We start from the raw sequence: 20,958 nt of genomic DNA, 5'->3' as shown, positions 1-20,958 counted from the left end.
ACTATATGGCCCCCAAGGCCTAAAATATTCACTATCCAGGCCTTTACAGCAAAAACATCTGAACTTCTGGGTATAGACTATAAGCTGCATGAGGATGGGGTCATGGACCATGATCATTATTTTAAAAATTTATTTTTATTGCAAAGTCAGATATACAAAGTGGAGGAGAGACAGAGAGGAAGATCTTCCATCCCTTGATTCACTCCTCAAGCAGCTGTAACAGCTGGAGTTGAGCCAATCTGAAGTCAGGAGCCCAGGAGTTGGATGGGAAGCAGGGCTGCTGGGATTAGAACCGGTGCCCATTTGGGATCCTAGGCATGCAAGGTAAGGACATTAGCTACTAGACTACCAAGCCTGCCCTACCATGATCAGTTTTAATCTCTAGAACCTTCCATTGAGCATTGCACATCATTCAGGGGTTGGAGTTACAGTACTGAGGGTTAAACTGCCTTCTTTGACACTGGTATCCCATGAGCTCTGATTTGAGTCCTGGTTGCTCTACTTACAATCCATAGCACTGCTAATGCACCTGGGAAAGCAGCAGAATATGGTCCAAGTGCTTGGGCCCTTGCTATCCACACAGGAGATCTACATGGAGTCACAGGCTTCTTGCTTTGGCCTGGCCCTGCACCAGCTATTGTAGAATCTGGGAAATGAATCAGCAGATGGATGATTTCTCCATCTCTATCTCTGTCTTTCAAATAAATAAAATAGGGCCCAGCACAGTGCCTAACAGCTAGGGTCCTCGCCTTGAATGTGCCGGGATCCCATATGGGTGCTGGTTCTAATCCCGGCAGCTCCACTTCCCATCCAGCTCCCTACTTGTGGCCTGGGAAAGCAGTTGAGGACAGCCCAAAGCCTTGGGATCCTGCACCCGTGTGGGAGACCTGGCGGAAGTTCCTGGCTCCTGCCTTCTGATCAGCTCAGCACTGACCGTTGTAGTCACTTGGAGAGTGAGTTATTGGACAGAAGACCTTGCTCTCTGTCTCTCTTCTCTGTATATCTGACTTTGCAATAAAAATAGATAGATCTTTAAAGAAAGGAAAGAAAAAAACAACTGTCAAACAAATAAAATAATTCTTAGAAGAAAAAATAAGAACAAGAATATATATTTGAGAAATGGTGGCCTGGTGTGGTAGCCTAGCAGCTAAGTTCTCATCTTGCACGCACTGGGATCCCATATTGGCCCTGGTTTGTGTTCTTGCAGCCCCACTTCCAATCCAGCTTTCTTTTTGCATTCTGGGAAAGCAGTCAAGGATGGCCCAAGACCTTGGAACCCTGTACTCGCATGGGAGACCTGGAGGAAGCTCCTGGCTTCTTTTGATTGGCTCAACTGCTGCTGTCACTGCCACTTGGGGGAATGAATCAGAGGACAAGAGATCTTTCTCTCTTTCTATCCTCCAGTCTATATATCTGACTTTCCAATAAAAATAACAAATCTTTAAATATATTTATAAGAGAGAAAGAGAGAAAGAAACAGTGATCATCCAATATTTGAGGAACAGATGAATGTAAGAACGGACAAATCTGTACTAAGAACTCACAGCACCAGACCCTGACAAAAGAAAAAAAGTGTACATTCTTACTGAAAGTTGATTTTTTGAGAACTGATTTTCAAATCCAAAGCCTAACTTTAAAAGCCAAATCTCCAAAAAATAAAACTATATTCAAATACCTTTTACCACCTTCAGACCCAAAACACCTTCAGAAGTTTTAATGCCTCGCCCCTACTTTCTGCATATGACAAAGTTCTTCTCTCATGAGACTCCTTCTGAAATTGATGTGAGCTTTAGAGAGACAATACAAGCCATTATACACTAAATTTAATTTCTCCTAGACAAGCAATACTGGAGTATCCAGGGCCTTTATTTACCTGTGGTCACTGATCACACTCCTTCTATGGGTGTTTTGCAGAGCTAATCCCATCTGCCCTGTTTCCTAAGCGTCTCTCTTAAGGGCAATGAAATGCGTACCAGTCAGAAATGGAAGGAACAATTAGAAACTAATTAGTTGATATACAATCTGCCAATTTTAATACTGAGTGAAGAGTTACCACTAATTGGAGAAAAACCACAAAATGCCTATATCATAAAGAAAATACAAATTCACATTTGTTTTTATCAGGCACTGGAAGGAAATGGTTTTTTTTTGGGGGGGTAGAGATATATAGGTACAATAAATCCCACAAACTAGACCCCTGACCACCTCTCAGACTACAGTGCTCAGGCAACTGCAAGGGCGGGCATGCATCAGGTTAGCAAAGAAGCATCTTGAAGAAGAACCACGGAGAGGGTCAGTAATGCTGAATAGAAATGAACAGAATGCCAATGAGCAGGGAAGTTCATTCAAAGTTCTGCCCAAAGGACTACATTAATTGTGTCCTGCTAGATACCATAGTTCTGAATGAAAAAGAATCACCCAATCAATCCCAAGAAGTGCAGCACATTCGGGTACACAGTCATGACATATAAATTAAAGTGTATCCGAAAGAATACTCTGGATTGAACTATCAAACAGCTAGAGAGCTCTATCCATTCAGTCCCTGAAATTTGACCTGACTGCTCCACTCAGTTCTTATTGGTAGGATTTCTCCTTCAGGTGGCAATCCTGTAAGTTTTCTTTTTTCCATTTCTCTCCCACAAAGGAGGGAAGCCCCAATCAGAGGCCTCAAGGCACTGCACAGCTGCATGGGAATGCTGTGAGCCACTCCGGGAGTGTGTGTAGACACAGGTCCACCTGCCAGCAGAGACTTGGAATAATCACCCACATTGTGTTTATTAAGTAACGTATGGCTCAGGGCACCCACTCATTGTGCAAAGGGATTTTATTGGGTTACAGATTGAAGAGTACAAGATAGCACCAAAGGCAATTCAGTACATCTGTGAGTTATTCATATACAATTAAGGTTAAGCAACTTTAATATACCCTGTATTTTACCAATTCACACAATGCCAGAAGGAAAAAGCTCAAACAACTCAAGGCAATATCATGAAACTTGGTTTCTAGCTAGAAAACATGATTGGATTTAGCAGCAAGGACTCTTCATAATTATATTCTTCTGACTAGTTGGTTTTCCGTATTCTCCATTCCTTGGATTTACACAATTAAATTCAGAAAAAAATATTATCTTCCTAATAACCACGTGTGAGGACTATAGTCATCTAATTAAACTAAGATATTTCTCATAAGGAAGTCAACTTTATTATGTCCCCAACCTAAGAAACCACATTTGGCAAACAGGATGTAAACGAAAGCATAGAAGAGACTGGCTCAACCTTGAAGCAGGGTCTTCTCCTATTACAAAAAATATTCTGGGATCCAGAAATATCCTGGCCTAGATAAAAACCCTAACAGTTTTTTTTTCTTTTATTTACAAACTGATTGCATCACTCTCAAAGCAGAAGTAGTTGATATCTAACCCTTTGATTTAAAAACAACGCAGCTGTTAGTTACTGTCACTGGGATTCAGGTTAAACAGACATTGCAATTAATTAGATAAACTATATTCTTCTGAAGTAAGACCAGTTTCATTATTGGCTCCTGACATCAGGACCCAAGCCCCAGGACCAGGAATGTTCCATGACTCATGGCTTTATATATATATATATATATATATATAGTTATTTATAAAAGAAATACAATCAAATTCATCACATTCTGGAAATGCAGATATTATGATATGTAGCAAAATAATCCATTCCATTATCCAAAAATAGAAATCCCTTCCAGGAAACATCTTTCATAGAGGCCCAGAGCAGAACTGAGGAATTTAAAATGTCATGAAAAGTGGTGTGTAAACCAATCCTCCAGGTGGCGTTCCAGCAGCCTGGTGCCTCCTTTCCTGCAGAGCCCCTCCTGCTCAGGCACAGCGGGCAGCAACCTTCCCTGTGGTTCCTCACAGTTCCCTTACAGGAAACTGGAAGGAATCCAACTGAATGGCTGGCAAAGCAGTCCTTCTCTAGACAATATTTTCCAACTTGGTCAACAGTAGCATCATTAGAAGCTTTTACAGGCCAAGCTGGGCCAAAATACGGATTTTCTGTGTCCTTTTCAAGGTGGTCCTACTACAGCCCAATTGCTTAGTCATGAATTAGGACAGGAGTTAAATGCTGACCTATGGAAAATCCCTGTCTCTTACCAGAGGTCCCCTTCCCTTTTACGGGAGGTGACAGCAGCTCTTTGGAGGAAGGAGGGGGCCTAGATAACATCATTATTGGCACCATGTGGGAAAAGGGCATTAGTCCGGGGATACTCTGCTGCCACTAACGTTGTTCAGTAAAGGAGAGAAATGATAGGAGAACTGCAGTCTACAAGGTTTGTGCTTTTGGAAAATCATATTTGTAAATGTTCAACTTCAGAACTTGAGAGATTACAGAAGAGACGGCAGGAATGGACATTTGCCAGGCAAAGGCCCAAATGGAGGAAGGACCCTGGGATGGGCCAGCGTGCCAGAGCAGAGTATTGGGATGCACATGCAGACGTTAGGTAGACAGAGCATTCCAGTGGTAAGTGATATAGACCAGCACTAAAAAGAGAAGATGGACAAGACAGAAGCCTATAAGGTCCCTGGAGCGGAGGGCGAAAGTTGATTGTGGGGGTTTCTCCCCGAGTGCCAGTAGAGTGTCAACAGTCTTTCGAATGTGACGAAAATCCAACTGCAGGATGTCACACGGAGAGCACAGGTCAGCCTATTCCGAGGGCAGCCATTAGAACAGAAAGAGACAGTGCATACGATTAAAAATACACAGAAGAACAGCTGCAAAGAAGCACACATTGTTGGTTACTAGCACATAGCAGGAGTAACCCCTTACTCAAGCTGGTAAAAACCCTTTGCACCAATATTTCTTAATCCAGTACAAAAAAAAAATGCATGACTCAACATGGCTTTAGGTCAACAGGTTAAAGAACTCCTTTAGTTAGAATTTTACTAAACATTCTGCAATTTACATACAGTCTGGCATTCAAACAGTTTTTATTTCAACAGTTTTATGTGCTCACCTGTGACATAAAAAATAAGAGCTTTTCATTAACACATTTATGGCTTAACCCCAAGGGAAGAAGTACAAACTTCTAAGGCTTAATCCTCATCTCTTTTCTTTGAATGTATCTTTTTCTATGGTCTGTGTAGATTCAATATAAAGTATTTTTGCTGTGAAAGTTGATGCATAATCTAATTTATTTCCAATTTAGAATTGTCAACCAATTCTGGAGAACCCAAGTTCTAACTATGTCTCTATATCAAAAATATATTTGATTTCACATTTTGACAAATATACCTTAACCAAAAGTCTAGACAAGCCTTCTTGAATGTGCAGTTAAAATAAAAGGACATTGACACACAGGTTGCTATATAAGATCCCTTCCTCACTAAAGAAGGATGGTGGGGTACTGCTAGGTCATGTCCATTTAAGAGTTACCATATAAGCAGGTGATGTATCTACTTCATCAATGAAATGCCAATGTAGCATGAATTGACCTCCAGTAGCCTATTGTGGTCAGGAAGTAGTTTTCTGAGACACTGATTTTCTAAATCAGGAATGACCAAAACTGAAAAATTAACAGTGATACAACTGGTATGTCAATTGAGGCTTTGCCTCCAAATGCAACAAGATTTGAAAATATCTGTGATATATTTCATGAATATAGCTTTATTTCCCAGTTAGGCAAAGCTTTTTAAAAATACATGAAAGTGATGATTCTAAAATAGAGGTTTTGTGTTTCTTGTATTCTCTGAATTTAGCCTGATGTCCTCCTGCAGGGAGGAATATGATATCAGGTGGGTTGGATAAGATTAATAACACCCAGACAATTTTATTTAGGAATGTAGAGCTATTCCTATGGGATTTTCAGATTAACAAATCATGCCATACCTCTTCAGATCTTACATCTTCTCAGTAGATTTGAGGGATTGCAAACCTACCATTGTTAGAGTCTCTCAAGAAACAGAACAGCAACACACAGATCAGATTTCACTGGGAGACAGATGTTGGTTAAGCAGTCACAGAGGAGGAAACATCTACGTTTCCTATTGCAATGAGAATGTTTGATTGCAATGCTGTGTTTGACCAGTGATCTGAGCAAAGTAGACACAGGATGGAAGTTTACGTGCATATTGAAATGTGATTTTCACATGAGTGGTATTTCCAGATTACAAGCATACCAGTCCATCTCCAACACATTTCCCAGGACCCTGCAGACCCAGGCTGACCAGAAACATCAAGTGACCAAGAACTCAAGTGAGACAGTCTGTGCAGCTTCAGTGGATTTAGGTGCTTGCTCCTCATGGAGGAGGCAAGCAACATAGGCCAGGCTTCTCATCCTGAAACAACCACATCATGTCCAGGATTGGGGTTCTTTTTTTTTTAAAGATTCATTCTATTTTTATTGGAAAGTCAGATATATAGACAAGAGGAAAGACAGAGAAGATCTTCCATCCCATGATTCACACAAGTGGCTGCAATGGCTGGAGCTGAGTTGATCAAAAGCCAGGAGTCCCGAAACCGGAATCTCTTCCGGGTCTCCCACAGGGGTGCAGGGGCCCAAGGCTTTGAGCTGTCCTCGACTGTTTTCCCAGGCCACAAGCAGGGAGCTGGATGGGAAGCAGGGCCTCCAGGATTAGAACCAGTGTCCATATGGGATCCTGGTGCGTGCAAGGTGAGGACTTAAGCCGCTAGGCTATCGTGCCAGGCCCACAGGTTTGGGGCTTTATCAAAGCAGATGAGGCACAGTGACAGTCTACAGTGGTAGATTTAAACGAACCACTGTGGCAGGCATTGGGCCTGATGGTTAGAATCCCTGCATCCTCTAGTGGAGTGCATGAACTGAATGCTCTCCAACTCATAACTAGAGTTCCCAGATACTGCAATCCCTTGGAGGCAGCAGTGATGGCCCAAGTAATCAGGTTCCTGACACCTGGGTTATGTTACTGGTTTCCAGTTTTGCCTTGGCCCAACCTTGGTCATTTTAGTCATTTGACAAATGAACAAGAAAATGGCAATGTTGTCTTGAGTTCTCTCCCTCTCTCCTCTCAAACACATCAGCTAAAATAAAGCAGTAAAAATAAAGTTAAGGAAAGGCATGTCTGCAGAACTTCAAGAAGTTCCTGTAAACACAAACTGCACTGGCATGTTAAAATACACACAATAAATAAGTGAATAAAATACAAACTAAAATCAAGATTACTTAAAAGAAAAAGGAATGGGTCTGAGCCTGACAGGTAAAAATCTAGACCACCAAAATTCATGGTCATAATGTGTAAAACATGGGCCACTGTGGTCACCTGATAACTAGTCTCTGATTCCAACCCATGTTGCACAGCCAAAGGCAATCAGATCCAGCCCTTGCATAAGGCGGTCACATATACGAGGGCTGCAATTCCCAAGCAAACCATGGATCTTCTGACCTGTGCTTTCCAAAAGAGTCTACGTGAGAGGGATTTAGAAATTATATTTCACATTCTCCCTGAAATTTTTAAATTGGAAAACTAGTTAGGAAGGAAGAAAATACAAGCAGGCAAAATTTATGATGTTTTTACAGAGAAATTGTTATTTACTGGAAAGCATCTGAAATCCACAGTTAATTCTGTCAGTCCAATTCACTCCAGAGGCAAGTGCAATGATCACTCCCATTCAGGTGAGCAACAGAGAGAGAACACAAGGCTCCTTGTTCCCTAACCGTGATGGATACAAACAGAAATGAAGGAGAAAGCCTGGTGTTTATGGAAGTTTCAAGTGTCAAAATTCTAAGAGATAACGCTAAGTTTCATGTAGACATTTGGAATATATTTAATTTACTTAAATATAATTCCAGGAATATTTAACACTCTGAAATGTACAGCTCTCAGGGGACAGACATGTGGATTTCCAAGTTTCTCCAACCTATGACAATGAACTACCTTTTGATGAATTTAGAAGGTTATTCAAATACCATAAATTTATTTAAAAATTTAAGTTGAAGTTTTGTGATGGTGGTGTTTTTCTGAAAAATTTTTAAAAAGATTTATTTATTTTTATTGCAAAGTCAGATATACAGAGAGGAAGATCTTTCATCCAAGCGGCCACAACAGTTGGAGCTGAGCTGACCCAAAGCCTCTCCCTGGTCTCCCACACAGGTGCAGGGTCCCAAGGCTTTGGGTTGTCCTTGACTGTTTTCCTAGGCCATAAGTAGGGAGCTGGATGGGGAAGTGGGGCTGCTGGGATTAGAACCAGTGCCTATATGGGATCCCGGGAGTGCAAGGTGAGGATTTTAGCCGCTAAACTACTGCTCTGGACCTGATGGTAGTGCTTCTAAGCTGATTTATTCTCAATCACACACACTATTTATTCTCAACCATATACATGTAAAAGTCTGTCAGAACACTGACCACAGGTAACCAGGAGTCCCGCACCTGGAAAGGTATATTTACATGAAAATGAAGACATAATTTGCAAAAGGAACTGACACTACAAGAGATAGCCTGGTTGTTTTAAGAAATTATGTATCTAAAAGTTAATGTTTACAATAACAATAAGCCTGCCAGTCTGAACCTTTGGTTATTCAACACTAACATAATCAGTAAAAATGGAAAATTCAAGTTAATCTTACAATGAGAGTCTTAGTTTTTCCCACACAGAATTTTAAACTGATATTGAAATTAGGGGAAGAAAATGAGGCAGAAAAACTTAAAGAGGAAAAGGAACTGTTTTTTCTAACTGCTGACTTGAAACAAAAAAACTATAGCTTCAATATAGACTATCTTTGAACAGCATCTTCACAACAGGCTCAAGTAGAAGAGCCGGGCTTAGAAGTTCAGATGCTCACTCGGATGCCTGCGTCTCATATCAGAGTACTAAGGTTTGGGTCCTGGCCCGCTTCTGAGTTCAGCCTCCTAAGACGTAGACCCCGAGAAGTAGCAGCTGATGGTCCAAGTAACAGATCCTGCCAACCATGAGGGAGACCCAGCTCTCCACTTGCCCATAGAGCAGCATGTGGCAGCCATCTCGGGAGTGTTTCTCTGAGTATCTCTCTGCCTCTCAAATAAGTAAGTACTTCCAAATGTAACATATCATTATAAAACACAATAAAATGCAAATATGAAAGTTATTAAAATGAAGAAAATTCCTAATTCCAGTGACAGTAACATAACTACTTTCAGCATCTGAATATATTTTACGATGTTTTCACTCTATTTGGCTAATGTAGAAGCTAAGGAACAAAGAGACCTGTCTCAGTGAACAGGGAATGACAACCCCCTGCCTGCTACAGTGCTGAGAAATGCCTGGGAGTCCCGGCCTGGCAGGAAGGGGCCATGGGCTGCCAAGGATTCCACACCACCAAGTCTGCCTCTGCACATTTTCCTCTGGGGTCAGTGATGAAGATGAAGGGCTAGATATCAAACCAGCTGGTACATTTCCACCCTGTGTTCCTTGCTCATCTAAAGAGGGCAAGTCTACTACATTAAGAAACTCACTTCCCACAAAGGTCTGAGACCAAGGCTTCATATTTAAGATTCAATAGCCAAATTTCCCTGGTGAACCACATAAATACCTGCGCATGTATATATAAATACACACACACACAGACACACTTTGCTTCACAAATTGGTGCTCTCTCTTGACGAAACAGTCCTACAATGGCTCTAAATCTGGATGGATTTGGAAAGCCCAACAGCCAGCTATGAAATGACTATCCTTAGGCTGGAAGCCAGTAACGGACAAGCTGATCAGAAACAGTAAAACAAACTTCAGCATACCAACACAAAGCCTATGAGCCCAAGACTTACTAGACTCAGATTGCTGTGTGGTACAAAGAGCATATATATCCTGGAGAATCTGGAATCCCACACGGCTAGTCTTCAAGACCAAGCTGACAGAGTCAAAACAGGTACATCATCTGACCAGCCCATCTCAATACTACATTGCATGGTGCCTCACCCAGCCTGTAATTCTGGGTGGAACCAGCCTGATGAAGCCCCATGTAGAGATAAGCCACATTTTCTATAGAAAGTAGGCATACCACTGGGGGACCCCAATCCAGGGAATGGGGGCGATTCCCTGCCACATCCTGTGCAGATACATTTCCCTAATATTCAACAATGAACTGCTTCTGAGGCACACATAACAGTTTCATAAACCGTGATCGACCCTGAAATGAAAATTTGGGGTCAGGTTCACGGAGATCTCTAAAGAAAACATTAGAAACTATAGCAATTAGGACAATTTAAAAATTGCTTCCACCCTATTGAATGACTTGGTGGGTAGTAATAGCTGCACACAATAGCTAAATCGCTCAGCCACTGTATTCCACTCACATGCATCTGATACAATTGTACCAAGTGCAGATTCTGCCTTGTGGCTTCAATTGCCATTCTATCACAAAGGGAAACAAATCTCAAACTTAGAGCACAGCTGTGACTCTTCAGGCTGTCCTGCATAATTCACCCTGGGCATGAGTTTTAACATACAGAAGGCAGGACTCAAGTTCTCTGCAGTGTGTGTGCCTATGCACATAGAGGGCAAAACCAGTAGAAAAATCCCACAAAGTAGAGGAAATTAACTGTTGATTAATGCGTAATAAATCAGTGTCACCCAAATAAGAACTTTAATGCAACAGGAAAAAGTAATACTGCAGACTCTATGTTTTGTCAAGTACCAGTTCTTCAAAATGCCAGAATTTCTGCAAGTGGTCTTGTGATACAACTATCTGTTTAATACAATCACCAGTTGCATTGTGCCAGGTAGGTATTCAAACAATAATCCTCCTAAAAAGTAAAAAAGGCATAAAGATCTAAGGAGGGGGGAGCCATGTGACCCACCTCCCTAAAGAACACATTTTCTCAAGCATTCTGTAGGACAAAAGTTTACTGTTTGGAGCACAACAGCAAGACTGACCAATTGCTTTCTAACTAGGAATGTTCCTTACTTCCTCTACCATTCTTACTAATGGAGTCCAATTACTAGCAGATTTTTATGGTAGTAATGAAATTACAGTAACTCTAATAATCAGTAAAGTACTACTGGATTATATTGGTATACACACACACACACACACGTCTCCAAAAAAATCTTGAATTATTTAAAAAATATTATAAGCTCCCACCCTAATCGGTCATCCACATGGGCATGCATCTTTCTCAACTATATAACATTAAAACATGAATTTAACATTAAAAATATTGTAAGCTATCTACACTTTACCAAGCACAGTTAACTGGGATATTGGCTAAGAAGATCATTTCCTGTATTTCAACTTTCTTGGGAACTGTGAGTTGCCTATTTGTGTTTGGGCCCCTCTGCTAAGGGCATAAGTTGCAAATTATGTTAGATTTTGCTCTGCATTTTATGGTAATTTAATTTCCTTCTTCTCACTTAAAAGGAAATTATAATTACCAATCTTGACTCACAATAAATGGCTTGGGGCACTTCTACTTAATTTTGTCTCACTGTAAGCCAAAAATCACTGATGAATTTTCAGAAAATCATAGAAGGTCAGATGATAACTCACCAGTGTTTTCTAGCACACACATGAATAATTTATCATGAAACTAGGTCTGAGAGTTTGGGTTCACTCATGGGAAATCTTGGCAACCCATATAGAATCCCATCATTAGAAAAGGTACATTAAGCATTTCAGATACATACAAAGCCAAGAATGTATACATTCATAAAGTATTGAGACACACAGATAAACATCACTGAAAGAAAAGCTGACCACAGAGACAATCACTCCATCATCACAAGGAAAACAAGAGCAGGCTTAAAAACTATGTTGAAAGTTACCCTTTACTGATACAGGACAAACTCATTCCTAATGCTCTCCTTTTCCTAAAACCTGATTAGAAGCCAGTCACTAGTCCTGACTTCTAAACCCCACCAAACAAAAAACAAAAAACAGAGGGAAAACAAAATAGGGAAAAAGAAGGACAGAGAGAAGAGGAAAAGTCCTTTTGTCTATTTCCGTAGAGTAATTCTTTCCATACTCAACAAAATCTTATTTTAGTTGTTTTATTTTTGGGACATTAGGAAACCAAAAGATCATAAGAAATACAGTTTCTATCACTTTCTGTTTATCACAATGATATACTTCTCCACTTAGAAGACTAACTCCAAAGTTCAGGTGGTCTGGCTCCTGTCTACCCAAGAAACACTTCTCTGTTACTAACGGTACAGATTTTTTCCATTTTTATTATTATTATTACTATTATTTTCCATGATATTGTTTTGCAAATATAGATTCCTCCCTTCACCTCCTCTTCCTCCTTTCCCACACTCTCTACTCCCACTTCCCCCATATTATTACAATAGACTAGTCCTTCAGCAACAGTCAGAAATCTAACATTCTGCTATTTAAGTGGGTCATGGCATTGCAGGTATAGACAATGGTGGGAAATCTAGTATCATATGGCAAAGCATCAGGATCCACTGTTTTGCCAAGAAGAAAAGGTGGCAGGCTGTGTAGTTGGGTTGGCTGCAGAGAACTGCCAATTGGGCCTACAGCTGACTACAGAAGAGAATGTAAATGTAAATTATTAACAAACTATAAAGCAGCACATATATACTATTATTATTTAGGAAAATAATAACGGTGTGTGTAACATTTTCAGTGTTGATTATTTTGATTTGCATATCAAAAATACAACCATGGGGAATGAAAATCTACAAGCAGTCAATGACTGTAGGTCTTTGCAGAAAGCTGGGTCTGAGCAGAGCCTGCACCTGCCCAATCTTCTCCCACTGCACCTAGGAGAAGGCTCACTTGCAGCTCAGCAATTTCTACCCTGAGATGAAACACAAGCTGATTTATTTTTTGATGTTTAGAATTTCCAGTACTTCAAAACTTGTACAATTATTTTCTTCCTCAGAACTGAGCATTCTCTGTAAAGTCACTGTAATTTCACTTCAATACAGCAGTTTTGACTAATTTATTCAATAATATTCCTTTCTGAGACCTAAAAGGATACTTTACATCCATTCAAGGTATCAAATACACATTTTAAATCAATATTTCACCATAAAACAGTTACTGGAATCACGTTTGATGTTACCTCTGGTACTCCTAATTTTCGGCACGCTTCCAAGAAGTTTTCCACATTTCTTCTGCACTTGGCCATGCTAAGTTTGGGCTAGAGACACAAATATACAGAATAGTGCATTAATAAAATAAGAAGACTTTTAATAACATGTTATAATTTTAAACTACATTATAAATGTCACAGATAATGCATGTTTCTTAGAGAAACAGAAGAGTTTACTAGCAAACTCCAAAGATGTCCAAAAGCATTCAGAACATTTAGGTCAGTCTAGAGGAAATCAATGGAAAAACACATTTCAGGCTCCATAAAGATAATGCATCACCTCTCAAAGTGAGGGAGGACACATTCTAATATTGTTATCTAGATTCATGCAGAGAAGCATGTGAAATAAATGCAATGATTGAAGATTCAACCTTACCATTAGCCAAAATATCAAGGTTTTGACCAAATAGATATTAAAGGGCTGAGAGGATTGGAGGATGGCACTTCTCAGGGTAGAGAACCATCTGTACCAACACTCAAACAGAGAGCAAAGCCAATGCTATAAATGGATGGAGAGTTGGTTCTATGGCTATACGAGGATTAGCCTGGGCTGCCACTGGTAGAGGATGAATGTCCAGGATTTATAAAGCGCTCAAGGAACCTTACAATAAAAAAGCAATCCAGTTAAAAAATGGGCAAAAACCACGAATAGACAATTATCAAAGGATGAAACCAAATAATCAACATACACATAAAAAGATGCTTAGGATCATTAACCATCAGGGAAATGCCAGTAAAAACCGCATCTCCTAACCCCAACTGGAATGATGGTCATCTGAAAACCAAAAAACTGTAACTGTCGGTGGGGGTGTGAGGAACATGGTACTGTAATAATGTAAGCTAGTATAACCATTATGGAAGACAGTATGGAGATTTATCAGAGATCTGAAGAGATCTACCATATGATCCAGCCATTCCACACCGGCATTTTACCCAAATAAAATGAAATCAGTATTTCACTTAGCTGTACCTCCATGTTTATTTCAGCTCAATTCTTGATACTAAGATATGTTATCAACTCTGATGTCCATCAACTGATGATTGTATAAATAAAATGTGGTGTACACACACACATACATAGACTATGGAATATTACTCAGTCATAAAAACTAAATTCTAGGAGTGCTATTGCTGGATCATACGGTATGTTGAATTTGAGTTGTTTGAATATTCTCCATACTGATTTCCATAGAGGCTGTACCAGCCTGCAGCCCCACCAGCAGTGGAGTAGGGTTCCCTTTTCCCCGCAACCTCGCCAACAAGTGTCGTTGGTGCTTTTATTCATGTGGGCCAGTCTTACTGGCGTTAGGTGGTACCTCATTGATGTTTTAATTTGGATTTCCCTTATTGCCAGGGAACTTGAGCATTTTTTCATATGTTTATTTGCCATTTGGGTTTGTTCCTTTGTGAAGTGTTTGCCCATTTCCCGTGCCCATTTCTTGAGTGGCTTGTTTGTTTTGACATTTTGGTTGTTTTGTAGCTCTTTGTATATTCTGGAGATCAGCCCTCTATCACCTAAGTCGTGCGCGAAGATCTTCTCCCATTCTGTGGGTTGCCTTTTTACTTTGTTGATTGTTTCTCTAGCTGTACAGAAGCTTCTTAGTTTGATGAGGTCCCAATTGTTTATTTTGGTCTTGATTTCTACTGCATCTGGAGTCTTTTTTAGGAAGTGAGGGCCTACCCCTAAGTGTTCCAGTGTGTTTCCAACATTTTCTTCCAAAAGTTTGAAGGTTTCTGGATGTAGGTTTAGATCTGTTATCCATTTAGATCTGATCTTAGTGTATGGTGAGAGATGTGGATCTATTTTTTTGTTTCTGCAGGCTATCAACCAGTTGTCCCAACAGCATTTATTGAACAGACCTTCCCATTTGCCTGGGTTGTCGTTTGTCTTTTTGTCAAAGATTATTTGGCTGTATCTGTGTGGGTTTCCTTCTGGCATTTCTATTCTGCTCCATTGGTCTTCCTCTCTATCTTTGTGCCAGTACCACGCTGTTTTGATAACCACTGCCCTATAGTATGTCCAGAGGTCCGGAACTGTGATTCCCCCTGCTAACTTCCTGTTCTTCAGGATAGTTCTAGCTATCCGTGGTTTTTTGTGCTTCCAGATGAACCTTTGGATCATTGTTTCCAGTTCCATGAAGAATGTTTTGGGCAATTTGATTGGGATTGCGTTGAATGTATATATTGCTTTTGGCAGTATAGACATTTTAATGAATATATCCAGAACACTTGTTCTATGAGAAACCAACATGCACTCCTATGTTCATAGCAGCACAATCAGTAATTGCAAAAACATGGAAACAACCAAAATGCCCATCAACAGAGGATTGGATAAGAAAGCTATGGTTCATCTACTCCATGGAATACTACTCAGCTATTAAAAAAAACAAAATGCAGTTCTTTGTGGCCAAATGGGCCAAACTGGAAACCATAATGCTAAGGGAAATGAGCCAATCCCAAAAGGTTAAATACCACATGTTTGCCTTAATTTAAGATGATATGATGTTAAGTATAACATGTTATGTTTTGAATGATATATGTTGTGTATAAACTAAAATTGAAGTATAGGTGAGGTGGTCACAGAAGGTGGCTGGGAACCCGCATTTACTTTTAGCATATTGGTTACTCATTACTATGTCAATTGATTCCATAATGATGTAAATTTTTGCTGATGGTATGTTGGAGCTTTCAATTGACTGGGATGATGCTCTGCTGGCTCTGTCATCAGACCAGAGAGGGTATACCTAAGAAGCCGTTGAACTTGACGGGACAATAGGATGCTGGACTCTATGTTTGGTATATGCTTGCAATGGGGAAATCTCAACTGAACTTGAGCTGTGGTTATGCAGCAAGGTGGAGGAATCCACCATGGTGGGAGGGTTTGGGGAGGGGTGGGGAGAACCCAAGTATCTATGTAATTGTGTCACATAATACAATGTAATTACTGAAGTTAAACAATAAATAATTAAAAAAAAAAAATTTCAATTTTCCAAAAAAAAAAAAACTAAATTCTGTCTTTCGCAACAAAATGGATGCAACTGGAAACCATTAAGATTAGTGAAATAAGAGAGTCCTTTCACCCCCAAAATAACTATAACGTTTTCTCTAATATGCAAAAGATAATGTAGAATACAAAAAAGTATAGTAATAAAACACACATTTAATGTATGATTATTATTTATGCCTTTGTTTATACTTCTGTAGAACTGTGCCCTTGCTACCTCTACTTGTTGAATATGATGGTAAGTGGTGAATTAACCCTATGAGTATAGACTGGACTGAAAATATGCAAAATTTAAAGGAGAGAGAGAGAGAGAGAGAGAGAGAAAGAAAGAAAGAAAGAGAGAGAGAGAGAGAGAGAGAGAGAGAGAAAGAAAGAAAGAAAGAAAGAAAGAAAGAAAGAAAGAAAGAAAGAAAGAAAGAAAGAAAGAAAGAGAAAAAGAGAGAGAGGAAGGGAGGGGATTTAGGGAAGGAAGGAAAGAATGGTTATCTTTTTAGAACTGTATCTACAAAATACATGAAATCTGTTCTCTTTATATTAATGAGATTTTTAGAAGGAGCTCACTGGAAAAAAATATACACTTAAACTGTACAGATGCTTTAACTTTTTGTTTGTCTTATTTAAAAACAAAGACACAGAAATCTCTCATCTTCTGGTTCATTCCCAAAGTGCCTGGGACAGCCAGGGCTTGGTCAAGGCAAGACAGGAGCTGCGACCTTAATCTGGGTCTTCCATGCAGATGGCTGGGACCACAGTATTTGAGTCACCAGCTGTTGTCTCCTGCAGAGTGGCAGCTGGAAACAGGATAAGAGCTGTGACTCAAAGCCAGGCACTCCATTAGTGGAAAGAGATATCTCTACTGGTGTCAAAGCCACTACCTACAATGCCTGCCTTGCAAGCTGCACTTCTAACTATAGTTATTAGATGGTTATAATACATCATTTGCAATGTTCTTTTGTTTACTGATTGATGATTTAATTATTTATTTGAAAGAGAGAGAGACAGAGGCAGAAACAGAGATTATCTACCTGCTGGTTCACTTACTAACTGAAGGCAACAGCCAGGGCTTAGCCAGGCTGAAGCCAGAAGCCTGGAATTCCATCTGAGTTTCTCATGTAGGTGCAGGGACAAGTGGAGAGAAAGAGAGGAGAGACCTTCCTCGGGTAATTCACTCCTCCAATGGCCCCCAGAGTTAGGCCAACCTGAAGCCAGAAGTTTTTTTTGAGTTTCCCACAAGGGTGCAGGGGCCCAAGCCCTTGCGCCATCCTCTGCTGCTTTCCTGGGCATCTTAGCAGGGAGCTGGCTAGAAGGGGAACAGCTGCAACTTGAACTGGCACCCACAGTGACTTAACCCTCTAGGCCATAGTGCTACCGCTAAGACATTTCTAAAATGCTCTAACCTTTTCCTAAAAGAATTAATAAAATGCCAGGGTATTTCAAAAATTCATGGAAATACATACTATGAAGACTACATATGGATTTCAAAATGATTTTCCCCAAAATAAACCTAATTTTTACTTTAATTTCCCATGAGCTTGCTGAAGTATGCCTGTATCCTAAGGAATATGAATGCACAACAGATGGTGCCTTCTTATGTGCTATAAAATGGCAAAAGCACATTCAAATTGGAGGTCAAGGAGTCCACAGCATCTCTCTCATAATTTGGGAAAGACATTGACATTTTCACTTAAGCTATTAACAGAGAAACTAACACTCAGCTCAAACATCTTCAAGGCAGCTTGGTCCTAGTTTGTAAAATATACTGGCTAGTTTCCTATTGCATCACAAGTCAGAACTACTGTCCTACGTCACACTGTTGGGGCAAATGTGAAACAGAGCCAAAATGGTTGTTCTTTTCACTATGTTCTGAGGGAAAGAAAGGATGGGGTGTTAGTGAATGCTTGCATGAAAAACTATGTTCAATATTACAGAAGGAAACAGACAACTGAAATGGTATCATATCAGATCCTCCTTCCTGCTGCCATGAGAAAAGAAAGCAGAACAAATAAGAGTATGTACCGTGATTAGATGGTATTTTAGAAACACTGTGCCTTGAAATTAGGCCTCCACATTACAAAAATCTGACAAAAAATCTGGTGTGAGTGTACATAAATATATACATACATAAATATATTAAAATTATTTACATAAATATATATACACACATACGTATAAAATCATAATGGAGATTTATATCTGCGTGTATATTACACAGCACCTCATCCTCACAAGAACATTCCCGTTACAGGGAAGTCATAGTGCTTTCAGAAGCAGACCTGGAAGTTTCATCTAAACCGTGCATGCTTAGCACTTCAACCTGTCTGCCTCTTCTAGTAAACAGGGGAGAGCAGACTTTGTTCTCTTTTTGTCTGGGACCCAAGCAAGCTTCCTATGAACTGATGGTGGGAGCACTCAACTGGCTCATGTCTAGGATGATACTCAAGGCAGCTGTCATCTTCCCTGCCAGGGAGGTGAGGATTTGGTTGGGGGACTAATGGTCTTGCATTCTCCCCTCCCACCTCTAGAATGTCACTGAGCTCAGTGACTGATGGAGGTGTTGTGGAACTCCCCACTGGCTGGCCAGCCCCCTGCTGGTTTGACAAGGTTACCATATGGTATTTTCCAGATTCCACATCATTTCAGACTTGTCCTAAAATCTCCATTGAGGAATCCAGGAGAGAGATTCCATGCAGAATGAAAGCAACTGACTACACAAAGCTTCCTGCCATGACTTCTTACTGTTGAGTAGCAGGTAAAAACGGAAGCTTCATGTTCCTATAGCATCTCAATAAGTACTTTCTTTCAATTTGACACGTGAGATCACATTACTCTCCTGTTACCCGCAGAAGATGAAATATTTTCCATCTCTACAGTGAAAATGCCGTTTCAGTTCCCTGCCTTTGTTTGATTTGTTTTTCTACTATTTATGGTCCAAGAGAAAGAATCACCCTGGCATCCTTAACCAACTATCCAGTCTAGCTAGTGTCCCCTTAGAGGGTGTTTACTTACAACTGCTGGTGAGGGGACATGGATGCTTGCGACGGATCGTGGGCGAATGTGGTTGACCAGATGGCAGAGCACGACACCATCCATGAGCGCAGCCCCCAGGTCTTCATGCAGACTGACTTTCAGTCTCATTTCAATGCTCTGGTGGGGAGATCAGAAGGAAGTCAGCTGCTATCAACAAGGAGGCAACTGAGGGGAAACAGGCTGTGACCTGGTCCTGCCTCAGCTTTGCAGATATTTAAAAATCGAATCAACACACCGAAGATCTCTGTCCCTCTTTCTTTGATGCTCTGTCTTTTAATAAGTAAATCTCTAACTAGTAGAATGAAAAAACTGATGAAATTACTTCTTGACAAGAATGTTTCTTCAGCCTTGGTTATTAATATTAAAAAGCAGAATGACTTAGTAAAAACCAAACTTGATGGATTTGGACAGACTACATGGGGTAGAAGACAAATTAAGAGGTGCTTTTCAGTTGGTCTATGTTTCAGCTCAGAAATAAATTTTTAACCTTTTAAAAAAATTGCTTTGGTAATTTTGACATACTTTTAGACTCATATGCTTTTGTAAGAGATATAGCACAGGGTGAACACAATGGCATGCTAGATTAATCCTCTGCTACCAGTGCCAGCATCCCATATGGGTGCTGGTTTGAGTCCTAGGTGCTCTACTTCCTGTCCAGCACTCCATGACTGGTCTGGGAAAGCAGTGTAGGATGGCCCAAAGCCTTAGGCTCATGCACCCATATGGGAGACTCAGAAGTCCCTGACCTCCAGCTTCAGATCAGACCAGCTCTGGACATACAGGCTATTTGGGAAGTGAATCAGCAGACACATCTCTCTCTATATATATATAATTTTGCCTTTCAAATAAAAATTTTAAAAATCATAAAAAATAAATAACATATCCCATGTACCCTTGGCCTAGTTCTCTACAATGGCAACAATTTCCTAAAACAACTGGAATACTGGCATCATGGTCAAGACAGACAACATTTTAGGGCCAGCACTGTGATGTAGTGAGCTAAGCTACTACTCCCATATCACCATCCCATTTCAAACTGCTTGTTTAAATCCTGGGTGCTCCGTTTCTGATCTGGCTTCCTGATGAGTGGAGGGTGGTGAAAGGTGGGTGGCCCTTGTACTTGGGCCCCTGGATTAACCACAGGGTCTCAACGTGGTGCCAAGAGGTTGCTGTCTTGGAATTCTTTCCTCCTGATTAGCAGCTCACCATACAGAAAGGTCACTTCTCAGAACAAACTTGCTGAGCTATCTCAATTCCATCTAATTCTACTTTCTTTACAGGACTCATGTCTCATCTGTACAGCTCACTGCTCTCTGGAGTTCTCTATGTTCCCTTTTCTTCACTATCTGTTCCTGGGAGACTGTAGAGGTCTCTCTGTTCTTCCCAGATTCATCACTCAGGATATCAACTGGCAGGGAAATAAAGTCTACAAACACTGGTTATAAAAGATTTAACATAAAATCTTTCTCAAGAAGCTCTCCTATACTCTTCTTGCTCATAGCTATGGTATTTCCCTCTAAATCTAAAGAACTAATCTAGCAATTGACAATGTGCTGCCTTTGATGAGGAATAACCTATTTTATTCCTTGGTGATTGACCCTTGTGCTGCTATTTAACCTTCCACACAAAGTTGTTCCTTGGTATTTATGGAGGATTGGTTCCAGGATGCCCCCGTCCACTCCTCAAAATTCCAAAATTCCATGGAAGTTCGAGCGCCTTAAATAAAATGGTGTAGTCTTGGCAGTCATCTACACATATGCTTCTATATACTAGAAAGCATCTCCAGATTACTTTGAATACCGAATCCAACATAAATTCTATATACATAGTTGTTAATCTGTACCATTCAGGGAATATTAATATAAAAGGGCTGTGC

At 40.3% G+C, this 20,958-nt stretch overlaps 1 protein-coding gene across 3 annotated transcripts in view; it reads right to left on the bottom strand.

Moving 5' to 3' along the window:
- The window catches only part of LRCH1 (leucine rich repeats and calponin homology domain containing 1), a 205,813-nt gene that overhangs the window by 8,357 nt on the left and 176,498 nt on the right, over nucleotides 1-20,958 (bottom strand). Inside the window, exons 19-21 of one of the 3 annotated variants that reach the window (XM_058670758.1) lie at nucleotides 19,062-19,199; nucleotides 13,022-13,099; nucleotides 3,651-4,688 (exon numbers count right to left, since the gene is read on the bottom strand). In XM_058670758.1, the coding sequence (XP_058526741.1) occupies nucleotides 4,482-4,688; nucleotides 13,022-13,099; nucleotides 19,062-19,199 (423 nt within the window). In that variant the 3' untranslated portion in view covers nucleotides 3,651-4,481. Of the gene's footprint in view, nucleotides 1-3,650; nucleotides 4,689-13,021; nucleotides 13,100-19,061; nucleotides 19,200-20,958 lie in introns of those variants that run through there. The other 2 variants (XM_058670759.1, XM_058670760.1) reach the window with 2 other exon arrangements.

Source organism: Ochotona princeps, chromosome 12, assembly GCF_030435755.1.
Source record: "Ochotona princeps isolate mOchPri1 chromosome 12, mOchPri1.hap1, whole genome shotgun sequence".
Taxonomy (NCBI): domain Eukaryota; kingdom Metazoa; phylum Chordata; class Mammalia; order Lagomorpha; family Ochotonidae; genus Ochotona; species Ochotona princeps.
The sequence above is the reverse complement of the archived record's forward strand: the minus strand, read 5'-3'. Positions and strand labels throughout refer to the sequence as shown.